Consider the following 25,476-nt stretch of genomic DNA (forward strand, 5'->3'; position numbering starts at 1 on the left):
AACTAAGACATGGATGTGTAGAACACACATGTGGTAGTCCCACTTCTGTACCCTCACACAAATATACTTAATAATGTGATACATAATTTACAAGTTATAAATAAAAACACACATTCCCTCCCACTTCACTTTGCTGCTACTCCCAATCTATTTTTTTTCCCTTATAAAGATTAATCTGTAAGTACATACGACTTCCCTCTGCTGCAATACAAGGCAATTCTTTCCCCCCTGACTCAATACAGGTTAATACCTTGCTGTAAAAGATAAAAAAAGGCACAGTGAAAAGTAAAGTGGATTCACATGAAATCTTTGGTGCTTAGGGGGCTTCCAAAACCATGGGAGACACAGAGACGCAACTTAACAAAAGCTCCATTTTACATATTCAGGAAGACTTTTCCCAGAGATTCTCTAATGCCTCTGATACCGAAGGATACAACCCCATTCAAAGAACTATACTTAATTTCTAGTGCCTTTAAAACTTGTTCATACATTTCATAGCTTTGCAGTAGGAGATGCAGGCACAACGGAAGACAGGATGCAGGCAAGTTTTAAGCACAGTTTATTAATTTCAAGCAATTGCCACTTCTCAACATTCTCCACCCACGTTACAATTTTACACATGCTGTAGAAGATCCCTCTATCTCCAGCAGTATCACAGTCTGGTCTGCCTTCTGTGTGGGGGTCAATACACACATAAAGGTTCTTCAGAAGTTTAATGCCACTTACCCTATGTATGGAGATAAAGTATTATTAAAAAGGTTTTAAAGGAATCATTATCGACTATTAAAAACTCTTGAACAGTAATTAATTTTTAAACTAAGTAGTAGACACCAAGGTAATAAAAACACATTCTAATTCCACAGGGCTGGAATCTTGTTTTTTCTGAAGGCTTGGAAAACTGAGTATGTTAAATGTGAAGCTCCTTGTCACCATGAGGGAGAAGGAAACAGAAATCAGCACAGTAAATTTAGCCAAACTTTCTGTATGTAGGACCTCTAGCAAAGACATAAGTTAAAAATTTGTGCTCAGGAGGAGAATATAAGTTATCCTCCCTCTTAGATGAGCTGAGAAATTGTTCATTCTGTTGCACAGCTGTTCTGTTTGCACCCAGCCACAACCATGAGAATTCAGCTGACTGTGGCAGCCACAGCTCTCTCCTCGCCTCAGAGACCTCAGGCTACAGGGACAGGCATTGCCCAAAACTGGAGAGGGTCCTTAACAGCGTCAAAAAATCCTCAAGTCCAGAGGTTTTTGAAGCTAGAACTAAAGATTTTTCTATTGTTGCCCACAAGAAGTATCAGCTGGATGGGAGACTGAAATCCACTTGTTTTAAATAACCCCTGCCAGTTATTCTCTGTATCGATAATTGTTTGACAGAATTGAAATAAATAATGAACCTACTGAAGTTAAAGAAAAAAGTGCATCATCTGCTTAAATGTTTACTGGTTAACACATTTATTTTAACCAAATATAATGGCCAGATTTTCTGCCTAAATGTCATAGACTTTGTACTGCTCAGTCTATCATTTTAAGAAAACTACATTTAAAGAGTAATGCTTATTTACCTACATTTAATTACAATAAAAAAAATCTCTTCAACCAGAAACAAAACAATCTATGTAACAAATTCTAATACAGCAAGTATGTTTCAGGAATTATCAGTAATGCAGCAGTGTTAATCAATTCTATATTGAAATGCTGGAAACTAAAAGACTGAGACAGAATTAGATGAAGAGCATTTTTCATATCTTTTATAGGACAGAAACCTTTGTTCATGTCTTCTGGTAGCCTTCATCTTCTTTTGAGCTGCACCTACAACACAAAGAACAAGTAAACGAGCAACTTTATGCTTCTCCAGAACAGCTTAAAATAATTCTGTAGGTATTAAGGGGCATCTTTTCTACTGCTTTGTTTCTGTATCACCAACTCATTTCATTGTTTCATATTCCTATTTTAAGAATAAAGTACAAAGCAACAGAAAGAATAAGCTATTACTACATCTGTGTAAAAGTGCCCTCAGAAGTGCTGCCTATGTTGTAAAAGTGCAAGTTAAATACAGAAAGCGTAACTAGCAAGCAACTAGTGTTTCCCTAAACATGAAAGCTAACTTCTTTCATTTCCTGTATGAAAAAGATACCTTAAATATGTGGAAATAGGGAGAGATTGGTTTTTATTAGTAATTTTACAATATAAATTGAGAAGAGACAGGTTGAAGGTTCCAAATAGGCATACAAAACCACCCATCTCCTGCTCGTTTTCGTAGTTAGTTCATTACACCTCCTGGGTGGGGTATTCCCCACCAGCAGAATGACCTGCTTTGTGGCATTTTTCCTCATTCTTGAGTGCACTAAGAGTGCATGATTGTTGCCATTATGTACCTAGATGGATACAAAAATCCTTCTTAGTTCAAAGTATTATAAAGTACGTGAAACCAGTGGGGTTTTCACAGCCTGTCAGAATATATTAATAAAAAATGAAAAGATGAACTTCTTAACATCGTCAAAGAGAACATTAAAACAGCAGTATGGACCTGAAAAAGTTGTTTCTGTTTTCCTCACCCTGTATAACCAACTCAATTGTCTCAAGCTCTTTTAACTTGTTGCTAAATGTTTATCTACACATGCTGTCAGAAATAACCTTGTTAGGAAGGTGAAGTTGGTGTCTCAGCAAATCAGACCCATGGAGTAGGCGTTGAGTGGCCTGTGACTCGCTTTCCTTTTTTCTCTTTCAGCACCATCAGAAGGAAAAGTGAGAAAAACAGCACAAACATTAGTTAAAGCCTGAATTTAATCCCATGTCCTACAGGAATAATTTCATTACAATGAAAGCAGACAGACAGTATCTGTAGGGTTTTTTGCTTTGTTTTTAAGCAGTGATAATTATTTATCCAATTAACATAGCCTATAGCTCTCCCAAAGATCATAACATTTAATCATCCCTTTAATTAAATGATTAATAGGAAATGCAGGGCCGGGTCTTACAAATTACCTGATTTACCATCACTGAAGACAGATTCTTTTAAAAATGGCTACAAATGCCTTGTTCACAAAAGACTTTATTATCTAATGATGCATACTGAAAACATACAGAAATCTGCATGGTCCACTTTACATGCAGCAGAACAATCTTCACTTTACAATAAGTAAGTGTCAACTGTTTTATGCAAGAGACAACACTTTAAAGTCACATTTCTTAAAGAAAAGCTTCATTTACAAAAGAAATAAAAGGTAAAGAAGCAATTACCGCTTTTAAAAAGCAGCTGCTTTGTTCAAGAGTGGAAGGTTTATGCCTGTATTGAAAGACAACATGATCACAAATAATGAAAACAATGAACAAATGAAACACTTTTAGCATAAAGCAGTACACTTTCAAAATGACATACAAATAGTTAAAAATTTCATTATGTTGTCTATCTATCCTTTAGATATAAGGTCTTTCGAATGAGATCCCAACATATGTAATTACTAAATGAAAACTCTTCTGTAAGTATTGGTTCTATGTCATAGTGAACTGTATTTAACAAAATGTATACAAAGTCTATAGCAAGTTGATTAAAAAAATTAAAGTAATAAGAAACAGTACACTGAAGGCGCTCTATCCATCAAGTGCGCTCTCTCCCAGTTTTAAATGTGATGAACAGAACAGAAGTTGTAACTATGCCACGGTTGCAATGCCAGAAAATAAAACAAGATCATTTCTCAAACATGCAGGGAATTCTGCCACAATGCTATTGTCTCTCATTTGTCAGTTGTTCCAGTAAAATAACAGCTTAAACACCGGTGATGTTGATGGGTTAGCTTACCTTCAGTGTACTGAAAGTTGTACACAACCTGCTTTAAAAGAGGAGACCATCCCTGCGGGCAGGCTCAAGAAGGAACAGACCCCCTTCGGCACTGACTACACCAAGGGCATGCTGCTGTGGCCTGCACACACACACCTAGGAAAATGTGAATATAAACAGCATTTATGCTGGCCATTTTGTAAAGACAAAAATGAAGCCAAGTCTGCTAAAAACAAATCAACCACCCAGTATTACTGCTCTCTTTTTTTTTTCTTTCTTTTTTTTTATAACAGATGCTTTTTTCTTTTTATAATATATACGAACTGCAACCATATACATTAGCATTGTACTTTTGTGCAGTCTTGGCAATTAAAACAGTTCTACAGTGAAAATTTTCACATAAGACACAAAACAGAATTACTCTAACATTTCTAAAAGAAATATCAGCCTTGATGTTAATTCAAATGTATCATTTCTTCCTCAACTTTGCAGGGGAAATATTTATGTTTATATACATTAATAACTGCTGTGAAATTTCTTCAGTCTTTGTATCTTAATTAATCAAACCCTTTGAACTTCTTCATCTGGTTTAAATTTTCTCCTGGATGAAGGCGTGCTGTAGAGCCTGGTTGATGCTAATCCGTTTAGCTGGGTCTAGCATTAGAATCTGGTCCAACAAGTCCTTTAGCTGGTGCACTTTTTTACGCTGGTCTTCAGGGAGTCGTTGGCACCCAATCAAGTCTGCTAATAGGTCCTTGGTTGGATTAATGGTGCTCATAACAGTAACCTTCTCCTACAAACACAAAAATGGCAGCCTTGTAGAACAGAAGTAATGCACAAACTCCCTATCCATCCCTTTTACAGAGCTTCAGCAGCAGCTTTTCTGCAGGCTTGTCTCGTATCAGAGCAGCAACACCCTTCCCCCACACGGCCTCATAAAATCATCACAGGGCAGAGAAGAGTGGAAAACACACTCTTGGGGGGAGGCCACCAACACAGGTTCACATGAATCTAACATCCCAGTTAACTCAGAACATGGAAGTCCACATGGAAAGTCCTATATCTGACCACTATTTCGTGATTCTTCTTAAATATGATATGTCAAAATTATACCAAAATTAATAGCGACCTCATACAATATAACCACATCATACTGAAGTTAAACATCCTTCTACAAAATGAAGGCAGAATTTCTTATACTAGTAATCTAAGGACAGATTATATGGAGGCACCCTGTATATCTACCAGATTAAATTTAGATTTCTCTTAATCGTGTTCCTACATCCCAGGAAAAAAAAAATCTTTTGCTGTTTTATAACTCTGTAATCTGTCCACACTGCTGCAAAAGGACTTTCTAATAGCTTATAAAATCTTGTTTTTAATTAAGAAGCCAAGGTACATTTGAAAGACCGTAATACTAGGAAAGCTTGGAAAAAGTGATGGGTTAGTCAACACACAGGGGACTTACCCTTTCTGTCACTTTATCTACTTCTATATACATAAAGTTGAGATTTTGATCAAAGTGCTGATCTTTGAACACGCCTTTTCGAATCATCTGGAAAATAAGGAAGAGGCAAGAGTTTCAGGCAACTTCTCTGTGTCTTACAAATTTCACAATTAACATCAATGTCTACTAATTTATTGCAACATGAGTAATTTAATACTAATAAAAAAATATATCAAAAGGACAGGAATAAATGTTCGAGATTGAAAACAAAGATACAGTTCAAGCCCCTTGAAAAAGGACACAGTATCTTTTATTGACTTACATTTTTTTTCAGGTCACTGCTTAGAAGGTTTCTGCTTTCACTTTATACTTAGTCTATGAAAAAGAAGCTGTATACTTTCACTTCATAAGATTTTAAATCAGTATAAATTACACAGTCAGAGCAAAGTCTATTACTTACTGTTAAGAAAAAATGTATATGATAAGAAACAGAATTCCAGAAGAACAAAGAATGTATCTTCTACTGTTCATTATAGCAGTTTCAGATATTAAGTACTTATTTTTCTTACCTTGTTTGGCATCTTTCCTTTGAGATCCATGGCAAGTTTCAACATATGATTATTGGTTTTGCCAGGAAACAGTATTTTTCCTGTGTAAAGCTCATATAATGTGCAGCCTACAGACCACATATCTATACCATAGTCATAGATTTTTCCTATAACTGAAACAGAGCAATTCCAGTTAATTCCAAAAAGGCAGACTTTGATATAATATCACAAAAGCAGACAAATGAAAAAATTCTGATTTGTAAACTATATTGGAGCTGCTCCTCTTAGGAATAAAAATTTACCATAAAAGAAGGATGTAAACCTTTTAGCTTTTAAAGTACCCCTATTTTAGAAGGGGAGGTTTTTACCTAACACCTAAACTGATCAGCTTTAAATTAGCAAAAACCAAGAAGTGAGAACAATACCTCTAAATTGAAACATAACTATAACCCATCAGAGTGACTTCTCACTGAGCTGATCACCAACATACATGAAGAGTCACACAAACATGCCTTCAAAGCCTGAATTTTTGACAGCCATCATACTTCCAGAGTCATGTTTTGCTAAGACTAGAGAATAAATCCAAGTCAAATTTTCATCTGCTAATACTGGCATGTGACAGATGTAGCTAATCCAAAATGTACTTACTGATTTCTGGAGCTCGATAAAATCTACTAACTAGATAGGGTGTGATGTCATTATCTGCGACATGTGAAGCTGAGCCAAAATCACAAAGCTTTAGTATTGTTTTAGACTCATTCACCTGAAAGTTAAAACATAAATATCCATTAGCAAAAGACAGGCGTTAAGGACCTTTCCCCATGATCTCACTCACATAAACAAAATCTCCATCCAGACTCAAACAACCTACTTCCATTTTGCAGAAAGCAAGAACATCTTTCAACTATTGATGGGAAAATTCCAAATATTTCTCCCATGAGACATTGTCTTATTTTGGAAGATCTGCTTTCTATGAAGATGGAAGTGGATGAATGTTTGTTTGGAAAAGATTTTATTTAGGTGCTGTATTATATTTCTTCCTTACTATTTATACCACAATATCATTTTATATCAAAGTGTGAACCCTTAACATTTTCAGTAAATTTGACTCCACCTAAATTAACAGAATGATATGAACTTCAAATACTTCATTTTACACTACAGACCATGCAAAAAAAGTTTTAATTATTTGTTACTTACCAAAATATTATCTGGTTTAATATCTGCATGTAGGATATTGCATCTTTTAAGAAGTTTTAAAGCCAGGAACAATTGCTGGCTGTAGGAACGCACAGCTTTAATATGGAGCCCAACATCTTTCCCATACTTCTTCAAAACCTCTCGTAAATTCATACTGTTAAGGGAAAGGGGGAAAGAAAGAATTGGAAAGAGCTTAACAAAAAAAAACCATAGCGGCCTCTTAAACTCTGAGACAAACTTGAACAAACCAGTTAGCTTTAAGTATTTTTTGAGAAAAGCAGCATTTGACTTAACATACCACTCTGTGAGCTGCAGAATTGAAATAAAAAGGCTGGTCAATCAGATCTGTCCTATATTGTGTAATTACTTACTAGACTGGACTTTACTTAGTTCGGAGCATACTTTTTAATCAATATTGATTTGAGAGGATTTATTTGCACATGAACAGCATTTTCTTAACAACCGTAAAGCCTTTGTACTCATTTTCTTCAGAAATAAAAGAAAAAGGAAGCATGCGAAACACAAAAAGTTGAGGAGATTTTTTTGGTGACTTAAGCAGCAGATGAAAAGACCATCATTCCAGGACAAAAACAGTAACTGGACATAAATAAGGTACAAGCGTGTTATCAAGAGATAGTGCAGGACAAGACAATAGTTTGTTCTACAGTTAATTAATGAAATATGATAGTAATCTCACAAAGTTTGCATTGTTTCAGTATATAACTTATGCTCACCCCAAATATGGCTAAAATTGAAATACGACATACACAGAAAACTCAGGATATGAACAACTGATGTCTCTAAGTAGGAATGGGGACTAAGGCAATTAATGTATCTGGATCTACCATAAAACAGTATTTACAATCAACCTGTCACAAGAGCTTAATTACTTGAACAGAAAGTGAGCATGCAAAGAGCCACTGTAACAATTTTCTTCCTTAGACTGTTATTATATAGGTACTCTTCACAGAATAAACAGCAACTCCTGAATCTCTCTGGGAATGCATTCTTAACAGAAACCCTTAAAATGATGAATTATTAAAACTAATAAAAATACTGACATACACAAAAAATCATTAAGTAGTACCAGCGAGAGGAACCATACATGATCTTGTTTCAAATATTTTCTAGGCAGAAAACTCACAACAGCTAAAAGTAAATCAGAAATAGTTCAGTAGCCTGTGATTTGTGCCTGCAGACAATTTTTTTTTGTTTCAAAGTTCCTTGCATTCTTGAATCTTGGCATGAGAACAAGGTATCAAAACAACAGCCAAACCCAGCAAGGTAAAGAATGCTCAGTAGTACTTTACCTTTTACAGACAGCCCCAAACATTTGTCACCTTACCTGAGTGGCTCAAATACCAGACAGAGATGTTGTTTGTGGTAGAAATGCCTGAACAACCGTAGACAATGAAACTTGTCATCAGGATCAGCATCATTGAGTTTCTTTAAAAATTCCAGTTCTTTTAGGCCAGTTTTTTGCCTGAAAACAGAGAAATGTGATTATAAAACAAAATCAGTTAAATTCTAATATTTTTTTAAATCTAGACATTCACTTGTTGGTTATAGTTATCCAGGAATGAGAAGTGTCTTGTCATTACCTAACATACCACAGCTAAAAAAAACGAAACCACAGCAGTGGTTTGCTGTCAGTGACTACACACTGGGTAAGTTTATTTAATTCTTGGATCTTCACTGTACCATTGTAACCTACTTATCCTTTCCTTCTCACTCTCAGTTGCATGTAAGGCTAAAACTGGATTTTGTCCTGTAATATGATAAATTTTAAACAGCACTCACTAGAGTAGCTTACTTTTTAAAAAAAGTACTTTGCCACATACAACAGTATTAAAAGAAGATTTAAACTGAACTGACTATAGATTCAATTACACACCCAAGCTTATTACCTGTACAACACACCAAACTAAAATAGCTTAATCACCCTCCCCCTTTTGCCTCTAAAACTTTTATTCATGTAACTAAAACCAATCCAGTTATACACACAGTAAGACAACTTTTAAAACTTCCAAGGTAAGAGACATGGAAAACATTTTCATTTAGGTTGTCTTTAACAGAAGAGGACACAGTGACTGTATAAACACTGCAGCAGATGGTAAAAATGAGTATTGTAGACAAGTCCTCAAATGACACAGTTTAAGAGATCTTACTTGTTAATGTTGACTCATTCTGAAAGACCTCTTTTTTTTTTTGTATTTCAACAGTGAGAGTCCCATCCCTTTTTATCTATCTTATATACATACAAACATTTAGATAATATACAGAAATAATTAAATGTATGGAAGTCTCTTTGTAAGTTGCAGATGACTGACTGGGATCCTACCCATAGCCTGCCAAATAGATTTGGTCCATCGAAACAGTCCACAACTCCCATCTCAAAAAACATAAGGCTCATAATTAGCTGTAACCTTGTTTCTCGCTATCACTGCTCCCTGCAGTTTTGCAAATGAGAAAGTGCCTGATGAAAGTGCAAGTACCCTTCTTCCCATGATAGCTGTAAAGAAGTGTGGATACATAGTCCTCAAGCACTTCCCATTATCTGGCTCATATTAGCAGAAAAGGCAGCAATCACAGCTGTTACCTGTTACTTTACTTGAAACAAAGGGAGATTCAAATCACATCATGAAAAACTTCCAACTGTTCCATGTGCTTTATTACCACCAAACAAAAACATTACTTACATAAGTTCATTGTTCCTGATGATTTTCACGGCTACTTCTTGGTTTGCTCTGGCCATGTCCCTGGCTCGCACCACGTTACTGAAGACTCCCTGACCAGTGTAACCATAGACATTGTAACGTTTATCTAAAACTTCACCTATATTAACACCTGAGGGAGAAAACCAAGCAAGTTCAAGTTACAAGGGATAAATGTAATGGAACTTTTCCAGAAAAATAAACCATTCCCTACCATTACAAAATATGAGGGCAAATAGCAGAATCCTTTAATTTCATGGTGTGCAATGTTTTGTAGCACCTAGCTTTGTGGAGATTATGGGGAACAAAGGGTGATTCTCCAAGTCTGGAGTCTTTTCAAAGCTGAGGTTAAAATCTGCATGCTCATTTCATCCATTACATTACATACTCAGAGAGGGCTGTGGGGTACATCTACATTAGAACAAAATTTCAATACTTTTATACATGAGGATCTTCTCCACTCAGCACCCTCACTCTATTTGTCCTTGCTGATAAACAAACACAACTCACGGTAATAGCCTTCTGCATCTGTCCAGTTATCCCTGAGATTGGGGTTTTCTTTGAAGTCTTTTCCAAACCCAGCAGCCCTTAGACGAGCACTCTGAAATAAAAATAAAAGTAACAGCTTTGCTTGTGTGCTCTGTATTTTCCCTTGACGTTTATTTACCAAAGCCCTTTTCCCCTACTGAACACTGTTTCTCTTCACAATACAAACACACTTATCTTGCAGGAGAGAGAAACAACTTACTGTTATTTACATATCAGTATTTAAAGACTGATGCAAGGAAAGAGGATGAGATCAACCAACAGAACTATTATTAAACATAAATGGGCAAAGTTTCAATTAATACAAGGAATTTATACAAGTCATGTTAGAATGCACATTCTAACATGTAAGTAAGACTTCTTATTTACAGTAAGTTTATAGTAAAAAAATACAGCAATTTGCAAGGAAAACACAACTGTTTAAGCCTTGAATTTCTGTTCATTACATGCCACTTGTTTCATACTGTTATACATACAAACGTAACACTTCTACAATTGCTGTTGACATCTCTTAACAGACTGGGCAATATTTTGTCACAAATTCAAAACTATGAGTAGTAAAGTGTATCTTCAATTGAACAACAGCTTCTGGAAGGGGGAGCTGCTCACAAGCCATGTAAATCCCCACTTGTAACTTCTGAACTTTTAAAAATGCACCCTCACACACACACACTACCCTTCAAGTATTCATCTTTTTCCAAGTCACAGTGTTACGAGAGTAAAACCATGGCAGCCTATGTTACATCCGCCATAAAAATTCTCCAGCTAATTTGGTTTAAGTTAAGAAGAAAGTTCTTGTCTTTACTTATTTCTCAGTGTTGTGCATCAGCAACAATGCAGAGGATCTATAGAGAATGGCACATAAAGTCTCAAAACTAGTCACTGGACTGCCAATATCTGAAGGTCACTGCAGGACATTTAGAGAAAAGGTAATGGAAATATGTTAAACGAGGAAATGTATCTTTTCACCCCCAAAAAATCTCCAAACAAACCACCAGATTACTCCAACATAGCATCATTAGCCAATTTCAGTATCTTACCCATTTTTTAATTAACCATATGTGAACCTCTGGAAAAAGCTCATATTTAGAACATTGCAACATGGTAACATTAATAAAAAGCTGAACTTATAAATAGATTCATGTTTTTACCACGTCCATTGTATTCAAACAGCAGGTGAATTGCCAGTTGCTTACTCTGGTAAAACTGCCACTTATTTCAGCAGGTTTTATTTCACTGAAATACTAATTAAGAACCAATTTGCCTGCCTTGGGTGACCAAAAGATTAAGAACATACAAGTCACTTAGCTGCACACGCCTTTACAAAATCAAAATTCTCACAACCCTCAGGTGACAGTGACTAACAAAAATCAAGCAGAAAAAGTCATACATTTCATCTCCAAGAATTACCTACATCAAAGTATGCAGCGAACATATCATCTGATTCTGTGAACATATCGGGAGCTAGCAGCTTCTTCTGAGATGAACCTTAAAATGAAATTTAGATTACTCAGCATGAAAAAAGATGTCAAACGATAACTGTTGCCAGTATAATTTGGCACTTAGTATCTTTACAACATAGTCTAAGATCAGTATATTGGCAAACAGGTAGCTCTACTAACATTTCTAGCAAATTTCATTTCACATATTTGACATTCTAGAATATAAAACTCAGACTAGCTAAGTTCTTCCAAGCACTCAAAAATTTATACCTCCTTGAAAAATTACATATAATAGCTTTCAAGTAAGCATAGCAGAAACAAAAAAACTACATACTTACATGCTCCCTACAAAGAATGCCTATATAGATGTACATATAAAAAGAAGTATAAAATGACTATGTGTATACATTCAAAAATACAGTCATGTTTTCAATACACAAGTTCAGGCTTTTCTGTTAATCACAAGATGTTCTATGAAAACCCAAAGTTTTAAAGCCCAGAAATTCTTTCTTTGGAAAATGTTTTCTCCAACCCTGCCAAAAAGGACCCGGTGTGTAGCTTTTTGTTAAACACAATGTTTACTACAATGTTAAAGAGAAACATTTTTGGTATGGGCAAGATTATCCCTCTCTCACCTTTTAATCATCTTTAAATCCCAAAGACATTTTACTTGGTTGATAAGATAAAAGCAAAGAAATATAAATTAAGTACACATTAACAAAAGCAAGCAAACTTCAAACGATTTCATTCATGCACACATTACGGCAGCTCTCTATGAACATGGTAAATTGGAGGCCCCCCCTTCGCTATGCAATGGAGAAAAATAAATGGCTAATTCAGCTCAGAGGCTTCAGGTCTTGTGATGCACACAGCCAACCACTTCCACACCAAAGAACTAGACTGAAATGTGACAGCATAAAAAAAATCATCCAGTATACTGATACCACTGTTTCAAGGTATAGACCTGTCACCTGACACTTGTGGGGAAGCAGTTTACACCACTGTTTTGAGCTACAAACCCTTCCAGAAACTTCCTCATATTTTCCTTTTAGTTCCAGTTACCTGCACTGGGCTACAATGAATTATTGAGTAGTTTCTTAGCAACTTATTACCCTGGCCCTGTAAGCGGTCAGGAAAGAAAAAAAAATTACTCTTGCGGAGAAAGATAACCCACTACTTTCAGCTGTTGTTACAGCCACCTCCAACCCAGGATCTTACCACCCAGATGTGAGTGTAACTGATCTGGTTTTAAAAACCTTTTTCACATGTCTATGTGGAAAACGCCTATGTAGTTAAGACTTATATTTTCGTATGCTTTAGTATACAAAACTAGAGAGCAGTACATGCTTTGACAAAAAAGGAAAAACACATTGTCTGTTAGACATAGTAAGTCTAAACTTGGGGTATGCAAAGAAAGCACTAGAACAGTTCTTTTTACTGTTCTTATTTTGCAGGAGAACAATCTGAAAACACACGACTCAAGGGAATGCCAGGATAAACTACAGAGCAGTACAGCAGTCCCTAAGAGATGCAGCTTTATTACTTTGAAGAGAAGCATCCACTAGAGACAGTGTATTCAGCCCCCAAGGATACGTGTGGCGCAGGACATGAAATACAAGCTAACTGCAACTCTTCCTTGGAGGGGTTGGGCAGGCTCCACAGCCCTTGTTAAACAGTGCTATTGCAATTAAACTGTAGAGAGAAACCAAAGCAGCTTAAACTAGCTCCAGTATGACCACACAGCATCTACACACACCTTTGACTACTTGGAAGATGGACAGTAATACACTTTCAAACCACAAAAAAATCAGCAGACTTTCAATACTACAGGGTGCGCTGGGAGATGTTCCGCATTCCTTTTGCTGCAGCTGGCACAAGGCAGGTTTTATATCAAAATTTGTTTCATTTCAACATTGCTGTACAATAGAGTACATGCAGGGGGGAAGAAGAAAATACCTATTTCAGCAATTAGCTATGCTGCTAAAATGGACTTAATAGCAACGACCCTCAAAAGCTTTAATAATTCTAAATTACTACAGACCCACCTATATTCTTCTGTCACAGTGGCTTTGACCAAAAAAAAAGGTATAAAAGGAGCATAATTTCCAACCCACAAAAAATAAAGTCTAGGACTATACTAAGCTTCTAGGAAAACAACATGCCTAAGTGAAAAGAAAAATTTGGAAGGGTAATTCTTAACCATAAAGACAGACATCATTATTTGCTCTTCCAGATGTAAAGCACAAATCGTGTTAAGAGTTATTAGAAATACAGAGAACATGTTCCACTCATCCTTCCTAATGAGGAAGATTTATTTTAATGTTATGTTTTAAGCACCATAATATTTGTGAAAATGTTCATAAATTCCATCCCCAAATTCAATCTACTTCCAAGTCTGGAAGTATGTGAGTAAACTAAGCCAAGTATCTGAGCTTTCATAAATTGCATTAGAGAGATTTCAGAAAACCTTACCATTGTTCTGTTCAACTGTCATGAGGTTGTGCTTGGCTTTCACTGATGCCTCAAATGTGTCCACATTTTCCCGTTCATACTCCTTAACATCAGCAGCGACCCTTTCTAGGATGTCGTCAGGAGAATTTGAGCGACTGCGTGTACTACTTTGAGGGCTGCTTGGTTCAGATGGTACAGATATGTTACTGTCTTCTGTCTGGCCTTTGTATTTCTAAAAAGAAATTTAATTCTTAATCTCACCGTCACACCTTATCACAATTAAAACATTTTCATATCCACCCTTTCAATGGTCTGGGCTTTCAGCTGAAACCTTAATCTTTGCTTTCATAATCACATACGTCTCTAAAGACAACAGATTATTTGCAGAATGGGATACAACTTCTGAAAATTCATTTTGTCACAATGCACCACAGCCCAGACCATAAGACTGAAACATTCATGTGTGTTCTTTAGGTCTTTATATTTCTGTAAAAAGCAATTATTACTGAATATTAGTTATTTCGTTATGCACAACAAAATGTCAGCAACAACAGATTTATTACTAAACCGTCCTGGCACAAAAACACTGAAACACAGTCTCTGAGGAAAAATTAATTATTTTATATCCTATATTCTAGAATATTTCTCAGTTTTATTAGTGTTATGGCACAGAAGAGTAGCTTTTAGACTCAGTTTTTTAATGTGAACTGGAAATCCTATTTATTCATTCGTGTTGAAAAAATTCAGAAGAATTTAAAAACTTCAAACATCTTTGCAATTTTTGTTACCCTTAAGTACTATGAAATTATACAGACCTCACTTCCTATCCCAAAAGTTAAAAACCAAGATGAAGAAATGCTGCGACTGCTCAGCTGTCAAGGCTGAACTACTCAATAAGAAAAGCAGAGGTTTTCTGTTTAGGGAATTCAGCTCTGAGATTTGCTTCCTGCCTGCACCAACATCAGGTGTAACCAGTCTTTAAACAGAATTTATATAGTTTGGCTCAGTCATAGTTCTGAAGGATTTTACAACGGGCTTTGCATAAAACTCAAATCATGGGCAGTATTTTTAGTGCTACTTAAAATAAGCAGTACACTAAAGCCAGTGAGTTTACCTGATGCTAAATAAATATGCTACAGCATTTTGCTTGCTATGTTCTAATTGTGTGCCAAATCCCACCTTTGAAAAGAGATACCTGACTTGTACTGTACAATTGCACCCCCTTTGGCCACAGCTCCTTTCAGGGGTCTCCATCACACATACACCTGTGATTAGTTACCTTGTTACCTGGAATAAGAAGTTCATGGGAACTCACATGTGCACTAATACATTATCTGCTTTTAGGGAGGAACCCATGAGAGAGCGGCTTAACAAAATTTTGGAATCTGACAAAGACAACTTCTACTTGAAACAAACTGACCAGTTAGGTTAATTGATATATAGTTATATATATCTGTTACACTGACATTATTATATCAATGATACAGCTAGAAAGAAAACCTACAGATGAAGATAACTAAAGAACATTTTTGAGGTGTCTTAAGACCGTCAGAGAATGTTTAACTGTAGCAAAAAATGACTGTAGCAAAAAATGACTCACAGAAGCGTCACTTCAGTTTTAAAAGCAATGCTGTGACAATAGAAGTGTAGAGTTTTAAGAGAGACTAACATTTACAATGAGCTAACTGCAAAAATATAGCAATAGGAATTACTATAACACAGCAATAGGCAAAGAGCCTTCCTTTACCCTGACACTACACTAAAACCACAGAAGTAGTTCCTGCAACCATGTACCTGAACAATTGCTTGCCGTTGTAACCTCCTTTGTCTGATCTCTGCTTCTTCATCCTCTTCTTCCAAATCAAAGTCTTCAAGACTACAAAAATACGATTTTTTTATATAACTTCATAAACATGTAATTATCTACTGTATTTTACCAAGTGCAGTTCCTTGGCATATGAAACACAGAATATATTAAACAATAGCTGTTCAAGTGACTCAGAAAGCAACAGTGTATTAAATCCCACTGCATATATTTACATTTCCTTACAAAGAAAATTTATCTCTTGGTATCTCTTTGGGACTTTCTGTATTCCATTTTTAATTGCAAACAATTAGCAGCCATCTTTCAAAAGACAACAAACAAAAAAACCTTGTTCCTTTTCACTGAAGCATCATTCTTCCTTAATAATTTGATTAAGAATGCATACTCTTGCACAATTGAATAAGCAGATGTCGAGGAAATATAAACACAATTTGCAAACAGCAGTTAATCCTTTCAGCTATTAAAGTTTTTCCCCAAGCAGTAAGCTCTGGTAATCAGACCAAAAGTTTTCACAAGCTACTGATCAAGTTGAGTTTAAAAACCTAATGATATATCCTCCCCTCAGGTCTGCCCACTAGCCAACAGGTCTTGCTATTTTTTGCATATTCCAAAGTTTTTCAGATCCTCCCAACAGTAATCTGACAAGATCACAAGTACTAAGACATGATTATGGTTTTAGGTGACAACTCAAAAACTACACCATGAAGATAAATGTTAGCTCGTTCTTGGTATCAGTGGAACTGTAGGTTTTAAATAATCAGTGCAAGTTAGAAATATATTCTTACTTTTCATCTGATGAAGACTCTTGTTCAGCTTTCATGCCCTCAGAAAGACTACCTTTAAATTTGTCTTCCTTAACTTTGCTTCTGCTCCTACGTCTATGGCCACCACGTGACCTGGACCTCCTTCGAAGGCGAGATCTACTTCTCCGACCTCTATCCCTGTTTGTTAAGAATAAGAGATTTGGATTTGGGGAGGGTTTGTTTTGGGTTTTTTTGAGAAGGAAAATCTCTTCAGAAAACATAAATATACACAACGATTCCAAGTAATAAAACAATTTAACTCATGGAGGACAAAGTTAATTTAACTGTGTGAGCACATATTAACATGGACAAAAAAACCAGCATAGTCTTTTTACATGTAACATAGCAATCCTTTTTCTTCCTGTAATCTTACAAAACATACTTAAAAACACAGGGTATCTTTACCTCCTTCGAGGAGATCTACTCCGCCTTCTGGGAGATCGGCTACGTCGAAGGGGTGTTCGAGATCTCCTCCTGATGGGGGACCGAGACCTTCTTCTGGATGGGGACCATCTGCTGGGTGGGCTGACATCCTTTGATCTTTCACGTCTAGACAAAATGTCATCCCTGGTCCGTGTTCTTAAAACAGAGGAAGAAAGTGGTAGTAAAAATCAGGAGCAAGCTGAAAACAAAAAAATCCGTTCTCTCTAAAAACTCACTAGAAAAATCTTACTGCAGGTGAGGGACCACCAGATGGGCTTCTGAGGGAGCGATGGATAAGAAGGCTGCAGAGCTGGCCGCCCTTCCTGCGTGTCTCTCCCCACTCTGGGAAGTGTGTGCCCATACAAAGATCTAGTTCAGGACAAGTCTGGAAACAGCTCCTTAATTACTACCACAAAGCTAAGAGAGGTTTTAAAACAATGCTTGTGTTTAAGTCCTACATAAATAGTGGCCTGTTTTCATGTTTACCAGAAACAGTATTGAAACAATACATAAAACCCTAAAATCTTATTCTCGAGAATTATTTCACCACCTTCCAACCATGGTATTGAAATTTAGGCTTAGGATCATGCTACTTCACAGTAGTGACAACACTGTCTGTTTCAATTTGGGCACTACAACTGCACGGCTTCAACATTTCACACATTCTAAAACAGCCGATGCAAACTAGAATTCTTAATTAGAATGCAAACTAACCCTTCTCAAATTAAAAAAAAAAATTCAAGTCTGATACTATATACACTATTCAAAATTTGTTTATTCTTGTCTATACAGATTCACAATTATCCAAGAAAAAAACCCTTGATGGGACTACTACATTAAGAAGCTTAATTGCATGATAGCAAGAGTTCAATCAAAAATTGGAAAGAATATGAATTAAAAATTTAACAACTATTCTAATGAGGCTGCATTAGAAATTGGAAAATAGTTTCACACCATTTCAAAGGAAATGTTGCTACACTATTTTCCTGCTCCTTATTTTTGATTTTTTTTTAATCAAGTTGGAACAACTTATTACAGGTGTTATATCTCATCAATGAACAAAGTATCTTGGATCTGAAAGACTAATTCCACCCATTCTGTGATTTTTTTCATTTGCTTCATCAGTTTCAGTTACCTTAACTACAGACAATGATCAGACATACAGAAGTGATGCAAAATAGTAGACAGTGGAGCAATAGGAAAATTTATATGTGAAATTTACTTGTGAAATTTGCATGTGCAGAGTACTGGCAGTTTCTACAAGGAATTACTGTACTCAAATGCTGGAGTAGGCCAATACCTTTAGCCCAATTAATTTATATAATGTTCTTGTGAACAATATTACATAAAGAGTCACAGGATGAAGAGTTACAGGCTTCTTGACTAACAAAGCGGTTGTACTGCCAAAACCCAATCAAAATATCTGTTACAAAAAATAGATTAGTTCAGAGATCACAGGGATGAGATAAAAAGTAGAAGCTGATTAAGAAGTCATAGTAACATCACATAATGAGTAACTCCAGTCAAAGACCTGAGAAGTGTCTTACAAGATTAGAATACTGGAAACAAACTTAAAAATGAAATTACTGGGATTTTTTTTTGTTAAAACTGTTCATTAAAGCTCCTGAAATTCTCTGGCAGTTTGAGTAATTACAAGTAGTTAAAACTTGAACAGCAGTTTGAGTTAGTTAAGGTGTCTTACAAGGAAAGATTATTTCTGCTGATCTGCAAACACCTCCAGCAAAAAATATTTTAGTAGTCCCCCACTCACATGCTGCTCACCACGCAGTTACAGAAGTATGAATTTGACAGCAAAATTCTAGACACATGCATCACTTGAAATAAGTGTCTAGACAACCAATTCAAACTGGCTGCAAAGCAAGCTGTCAAGAAAAATGAAAACTGAAAGATGCAAAATGCTACAGAGGAAAAGTCAACTACTATGCCAGAAAAACTCAGTGGTTGGGCCGACACATTCCTGATTTACTGAAAAGCAGCCAGATAAACTGGCAGCATTTACAATCCTTGCTTGATCGGGTTAACACCACTGGGGCCATTCTCCAAAGTACCCAAAGATACCCCATACCTGAAACCAGAGTAACCTTCAGTGCTTCAGGCTGAAACTTTCACATTTTTAGGTGCCCATTTACCAAGCTTGATCTTTTACTTAAATTAGTCGTACATAAGTGCTTCCAATTCCAGTTTTAAAATCATACTTATTTATTCTCAGTTCTCAAACTCGGTGAAGCTAAACCCCCCGATACAAAGTTTTAAGTTATTTATTATCCAATGCTGAACTCTTCTGCCTCTTAAACTTCTTACAGCTAATGAATTAACTTCCAAAAATGCATACACTTACATTGGTTCTCTTCTTGGAAACTTGCCATCCAGGCATTATTAGCTTTCAAATTTCAAGTTAACTGCTTTCATAGGCTAAATTTGTCTTTTAAAAAAATGCCAAGACTACACCAATACATTAAACAGATTTCCATCCTTCTCCTTTAAGTGTATGCAAAATATGGTAATTATATACGGCAGTCCAATAACAAAGCAACACTAACATCCCGCTAGCAAATGAAAAACACACAATATTTTAAAGAAAAAAAAAAAGACTCTGAGAAGGATATCTTGATATAAAAATTTGCTTACATTCACACATGCTGACTCTATCCATCATTAGGGCTTTTTTTGAGGGGAAATACAGGCTAATTACCCACTTTTAGCCAACGTTAATACATAACACTGGAGAGGATTCGCACTCCACAGAAATTTCAGAAAGCAACAGAACTATTGACAAAGAAACAAAATAGAAGCCAAATTCTGAATCCAACCAGCAATAAAAAGGAGAACACAGTTACAAAACTTGTTCCCAGTAATGGTGTGAGCAGCAAATAACTTAGCACTTTAGCAACCACAAGATGAATTTGCGTATCTGACAGCTGGGAGGAACAGTTTTCTAAAAAATTGAATACATACAAAGTAAGCTTATGATATAATGTACGATCTGATTACCTTTTTTAATACCTATTTACTGAATAAAACAAGGAGATAAACACCAAACTAGAAGACAGTTCATCCCGTAATGTATTTTTGTGATGGCTCATGACATCTTTAAGTTACCTGGGAGAAGAAAGACGCCTCCTTTCTGATTCTCTTCTTTTCCTTTCTGCAGATCTACTCCTCACTCTTCTAACCGGAGACCGGGTTCGAGAGGGTGATCTACTCTGTTTAGATCTACGGTCGTTAAAGAGAGGGGATCTGCTTCTTCTTGACTTTTCACGCTGTTTGGGAGATAAGCTTCTTCCTTTTGGGCTACGGCCAGGTCGTCTAGGGGACCTGTTTTCTTTCCCTGAAGAAGCATCTTTAGAAGGAGATTTAATTGGCTTTTTTTCTTTGTCAGTCTCTGATCTCCTAGGTTTTCTATCTTTGGACCGTGATCTTCTATCTTTGGATTTGCTTCTTAGTTCTGCTGGAGATTTAGATTTTCTACCACGATCTCTGCTTTTGTTTTCATTTACTACTGGAGATTTTCTGCGGTCTCTTGATTTACTTTTATCATCAGCCTTATTTCTATCCTCTGGAGGAGACTTTGACTTTCTGTTTTTCTCCTGAGATCTCCTCTTAAGTATAGGAGACCTAGATTTCCTTGTCTGATCTTGAGACTTACTTCTCTTATAAGGGCTTTTGGATTTCCTCCTTTCTTTTGACTTGCTTCTAGTAGTCTTCTCTTTGACTCCATCAACTCCTGCCTTGGATTTCTTTTTGTCAGATCTGTGCCTAGTCCTTTCTTTTGATTCACTTTTACTTGCTTTCTTGGAACTAGTTTTATTGTCCACAGGTTCTAATTTCCCCTTAGTATTTGACTTTGTTGTAGGTCTTGCTCCATTTCGTGCTTTTTCATTAATCTCCCCCTCTTCTTCAGATCCTGACTCATAACCTTGTAATATTAATCCCATCCCAGACTGGACTTTTCCTTCCATTAATTCATTTTCAAGTTCAGCTTTCAGCAATGCTCTTTGTTTCTCTAAGTCTTCCAGAGGAGCCAAAAAATCAATTTTAGTTCTTTTAGCTGGTCCATCTTCTTTGTCAGAGGCATCAGCCACCTCTTTCCATTTATGTTTCTTATGTTTGTGTCTGTGTTTATGTTTTTTGTCCTTATCATCTTCTGAAGAATGTTTATGTTTCTTGTGTTTACTTCGGTGTTTGTGTTTCTTTTTTTTGTGTCGGCTGTGCTTGTTCTGAGGTTGGTCTGCCTCTGATACTTCCCCATTTTCTTCATTCACACTTTTCTCGGATGCCTCAGCATCCTCAACCCTGCAAAAAAAAAAGAGATCAGTACTATAAACTCACTGTAGTCCTTTACCTCATGTTAAGTAGACAGCCTTTTATGATAGAAACTAACTGGCATTATTCACCTACCTTTGGGAAAATTAAAAATGCACCACTAATTTAAGTAAATTATAACAGCAGATACACTTCCTCAGGAACAGACAGCTATGGCTGCAGAAAGAAATACTATGGAAGGAACAGACAGCAGATGCACTGACAAAACCAAATGTGTGGATGGAATCAATGCTTACGCCTTTACGTTCAATTCTGACCTATCTGTTAATAGCATACAACAGCGCTGAACATTTATCTGTCAGTCCATCAGCATCTGTCACTTTCTGCTCCACTCCAACGCCTAACCCAAGCTATGCCTTTTAAAAGTATTTTCAAGTGGCAGAAAACAGTTGTGCTCCAAAAATCAAAATTTATTTCAAGGTATGACCACCTAATGAAACCTCCTTGCAAAATCTCATGCAGAGCTGACTGACTCTCTTAGCTGCAACTTTTTTCTCTAAGTGTACACACCTGTTAGAAAATCAAGAAATGTTCTAACATGTTGATATTATTTATGCAATACAGGGAACACTACTGAGGAACAGGATAAATTAAAGTAGTCCAATTTCAGAGCAGCTTTCTGATAGTATATAGCAGGCTAGCAGCTTCAAAAAGATGTGGTAATCTTGACACCTGTAAAATGCCATTGGCCAAAACAGCTGAAAGTAAGTCTACAGCAGGTTATTAATATAATAATATACAGTTTCTTCTAAAATGAGTCTTTTCAATTAACTGTAATTTCTTCAAACAGCAACTTCAAAAAATATAAAATTCGGTCCCAACATTACACATTCCCTTGTATTATCTTCCATAGACATTGAAACTGGCTTAACAATAAGGGGTTTTACAGTGTTTAGCAAATACCTCCTGATCTCCTTCAGAACATCAATTAAGTTACTGTCTCTGGTAATACAGACATTTGCCTTTTGAAATCTGTTGCCAAATATTACAGGTGCCAGAGCTCACCCTTCTACAAACTCACCCCATCTAAACTACAGTTTTGGAATTTACTCATTAATACTTTAATAACTTAAACATAGCACTCTGCTGTATCCCAAGCCTCATTAGGTGAAAAGAAATCCCCCAAACATGACAGTCAGGACCAGGGGGTGAACGTACACAGAAATGCGGAAATTATCTTCTGAACTCTACTAGTTTCATACAACAGCTGTTTCTGAAAAGTATGATCAATAATCTGATAGAATAAATGTATCAGAGATATTCTAAACCAGACTTAAAGGACAGCATCTCACTATGAATTTGATTAGTGTCTTCCTAATTAAGGACAGGACCTTCAAGCAGCACACATTTACTCTCTCCTGCTTGAGTTAATGCAAATTCTCATACTAATAAATACAGCTGACTTTTCTGCAAAGTACACTAAAATTATTTGCTAAAATCATTAACAGCTTAGTGCTCTGAAATAAGGAGCTTCCAAAGGGAAAAAACTGTTTTGAGTTAAAAATATAAAATATTCACAGACTTAACTCAAAATGTTGCTTGTCTTTTCTTTTACATTTTTATTACTACTTCTGCTTATTCAAGGCATACAGAAAGGTGTTTTTCTTAATTGCTACCTCCTGACACTCCACAAAATTATGATAAGAGAATATCAGAACAAAAGAGGAAAAAATGGCTTTAAAAGACTTTATTTTATGTTGCGCTTGCCATAAAAAAAAAAAAAATCTTAAATGCTAAACTTCTCCAATTTGGATTTGCTATCTGTGACATTAAGTGAAGAAATGCCAGAAGGAGAATTTTAAGGGAACTATGTGACTTTAAAAATTTCTTTTAGCTGGATACAGGATGCTGTGTAAATCCCCAATTAACAGATTAAGGGTACTTCAAGACATCATAAAAGTATTAAAGACCAAAAAAATCACGTCCATTCAAGCTGTTCCAGATAAGTCTTCCTTCTCTTAACAGCAGAAAGTGACACCAAAATCTTTAAGGAAGTTATTTTAAAATATCGCATGTATTTTAAAGTTATGCAATAACCTCATCCTAAATTCTAGAAAAGCCAGCTGGCAGCAAAGGTGCCAGATGAGCCACATCATCCCAGCAGTATCTCAGGCCACTACAGACTGCCAATACAACTGCCAGCTGTCTTTGTAACTCAACAACAAAATTAAGTTCATTAATACGCAATAAATAGTTGAAATTTTCTTCATGTACAGGGATAATTTATTTCAAGTAATTTCATTGAACTGTGGATAAACTTTTACTTCAGTTACATGCTTCAGAGGTATAGTGATGTGGATGAAAAAACCTTCTAAGAATATTTTAGAAGGTGATGAGGCAGTCTACATGTTTAGGTGCTAATGGCTTTAAATAGAGAGGAACTGTGACATGATCTTGTTAAAGCCCTACTTTTTCATACTTTTTAATTCAAGAAGAAGAATTACAGGAAGTTCATAAGGATGTGCAAAGTGATTTCACCCATATTTTCCTTCACACAGGGCTCTTATCATCAGCTTCCATCTTACTACTTAACTTTCTCTCTACAGTACTAAACCCCCTTCTTCATGTGCACATGTTTTACAAGGCTCACATGTACTGCCACTGCTTTTCCTCACCTGTTTTCTACTCCCAGGATTAACAATAAAATCAAGCTTCAAATCAAAACTTTTCAAGGCAGAAAAAAATACAGAAAGCAGTTTATATGGCTAAAATGTTAATGTAGGAAAGAGGAGAAATAGAGTAAGCATTAGATCGTTAACTCCCAGCAGAATTTTCAGAAGACCGTGTTCACGAGCTCCTGAGTGTGGACAAACCCAAACCCCCACGGCACTAACCGGGGTGCCTGGAAAACGCACGCCCGGGAGCCCCGTTCCTGCGGGGAGGCGACAGCGCTATCTTCGCTTCCCAACGGGAGCCGGGAGTTGCCAGTCATTTCGAGGGCTGGAAGGAGGGGCTGGCGGCAACAAATCACTTTCTGCTTCCACCAGCACGGGCACTTTCCATACCGCGAGAGCGGCCGGGGTCCGGGGGAAGGAGGGAGGGAGGAGAGCTCGCCGCAGGGCGGGCAGCGGCTCGGCGGCCCCGGGGCAGCCCCGCGGCAGCCGCTGGCCCGGAGCCCCCCGGCCCCGCTCGGACAGGGTGTGGGGGTGTGTGTGTGTGTTTGAGTGGCGGGGGAATCTCGGGGAGCGCCGGCCCGGATCCGCCTCAAGGATGCCCGAGCCCTGCGCGCCCCGGCGGGCAGCGGCCTCGCAGCCACGCGGAGGATGCTAATCCCTCCCCCGCGTCCCTCTGTCCCACGTCCCCCGCGCCAGAGGCGAACCCGGTTTGCCGGCGGCAATCCCGGTTCCCCGCGGCCGGAGCGCCACCAGGGCGGGAAGGCGCACGCGGGACTCCCGGGGACACGCGCCCGCCGCCGCTTCCCTTCTCTTCCCCCCTCCCCCGCGCGGCCCTCCCGAATCCACGGGCGGATCCAGCGCTCCAGGCCCCGGCGCGCCGCCTCGCCGCGGGGCCAGCGGCGCCTACAGCAGCCCCTCTCCCCCGGAGCGGCCGCCTTCCCCCATCCTCCTCTCCTTACCCCCTCCTCCCTCGCCACTTCCACCCGGGCCGCTTCTCGTCGTCCCCGTCCCGTGTAGTGTGTCCCCCCCTCCCCAATCCCCTCGCCCGTGCTTCTCCCTCCAGCTCCCTTCTCCTCCTCCCCAAGGCTCCAGGGCGAGGCGCCTCCCCCCCTCCAGCCAGTCCTTACTCGGGCGGTCGCTGCTCGGGCTCGGCCGCGGCGGCCATTTTGAACTTCCGAACTCCTTCGCTGCCGCCGCCGCCGCTGGGAGAGGGCGGGGGGGGACGCGAGGCCGGAAGTGAACCCCGCGCGCGGGGCCGGGAGCGCGCTGGAGGCCCCGCCCCCCGCCTCTAGGGTGGGCCGAGGGGAGGCGGCGGCGGGAAGGGGTCCGGCGGCGGG

The 25,476-nt window shown here is 37.8% G+C and overlaps 1 protein-coding gene across 3 annotated transcripts; it reads right to left on the reverse strand.

The window, feature by feature from the left end:
- Window positions 1-536: 536 nt before the first annotated feature.
- Window positions 537-25,372, reverse strand: PRPF4B (pre-mRNA processing factor 4B). 3 transcript variants are annotated; one of them, XR_005601421.1, is made up of 19 exons: window positions 25,267-25,369; window positions 20,301-21,494; window positions 17,163-17,336; window positions 16,740-16,895; window positions 15,924-16,005; window positions 14,151-14,361; window positions 11,651-11,724; window positions 10,201-10,291; window positions 9,676-9,823; window positions 8,322-8,459; window positions 6,977-7,130; window positions 6,425-6,539; window positions 5,798-5,949; window positions 5,250-5,336; window positions 3,803-4,574; window positions 3,244-3,289; window positions 2,638-2,724; window positions 1,767-1,812; window positions 537-727 (listed from the first exon to the last, which is right to left on the reverse strand). XR_005601421.1 is itself a non-coding variant. In XM_039548880.1 (15 exons), exons 1-15 carry the CDS (start codon window positions 25,302-25,304, stop codon window positions 4,371-4,373), a joined length of 3,018 nt encoding a protein of 1,005 aa, XP_039404814.1. In that variant the 5' UTR covers window positions 25,305-25,369; the 3' UTR covers window positions 3,036-4,370. The 3 variants fall into 3 exon arrangements, 1 of the variants encoding a protein (XP_039404814.1); XR_005601422.1 differs by having other exon boundaries at window positions 3,244-4,574; window positions 25,267-25,372; XM_039548880.1 differs by lacking the exons at window positions 537-727; window positions 1,767-1,812; window positions 2,638-2,724 and having other exon boundaries at window positions 3,036-4,574.
- Window positions 25,373-25,476: the final 104 nt, after the last annotated feature.

Source organism: Corvus cornix, chromosome 2, assembly GCF_000738735.6.
Source record: "Corvus cornix cornix isolate S_Up_H32 chromosome 2, ASM73873v5, whole genome shotgun sequence".
Taxonomy (NCBI): Eukaryota; Metazoa; Chordata; class Aves; order Passeriformes; family Corvidae; genus Corvus; species Corvus cornix.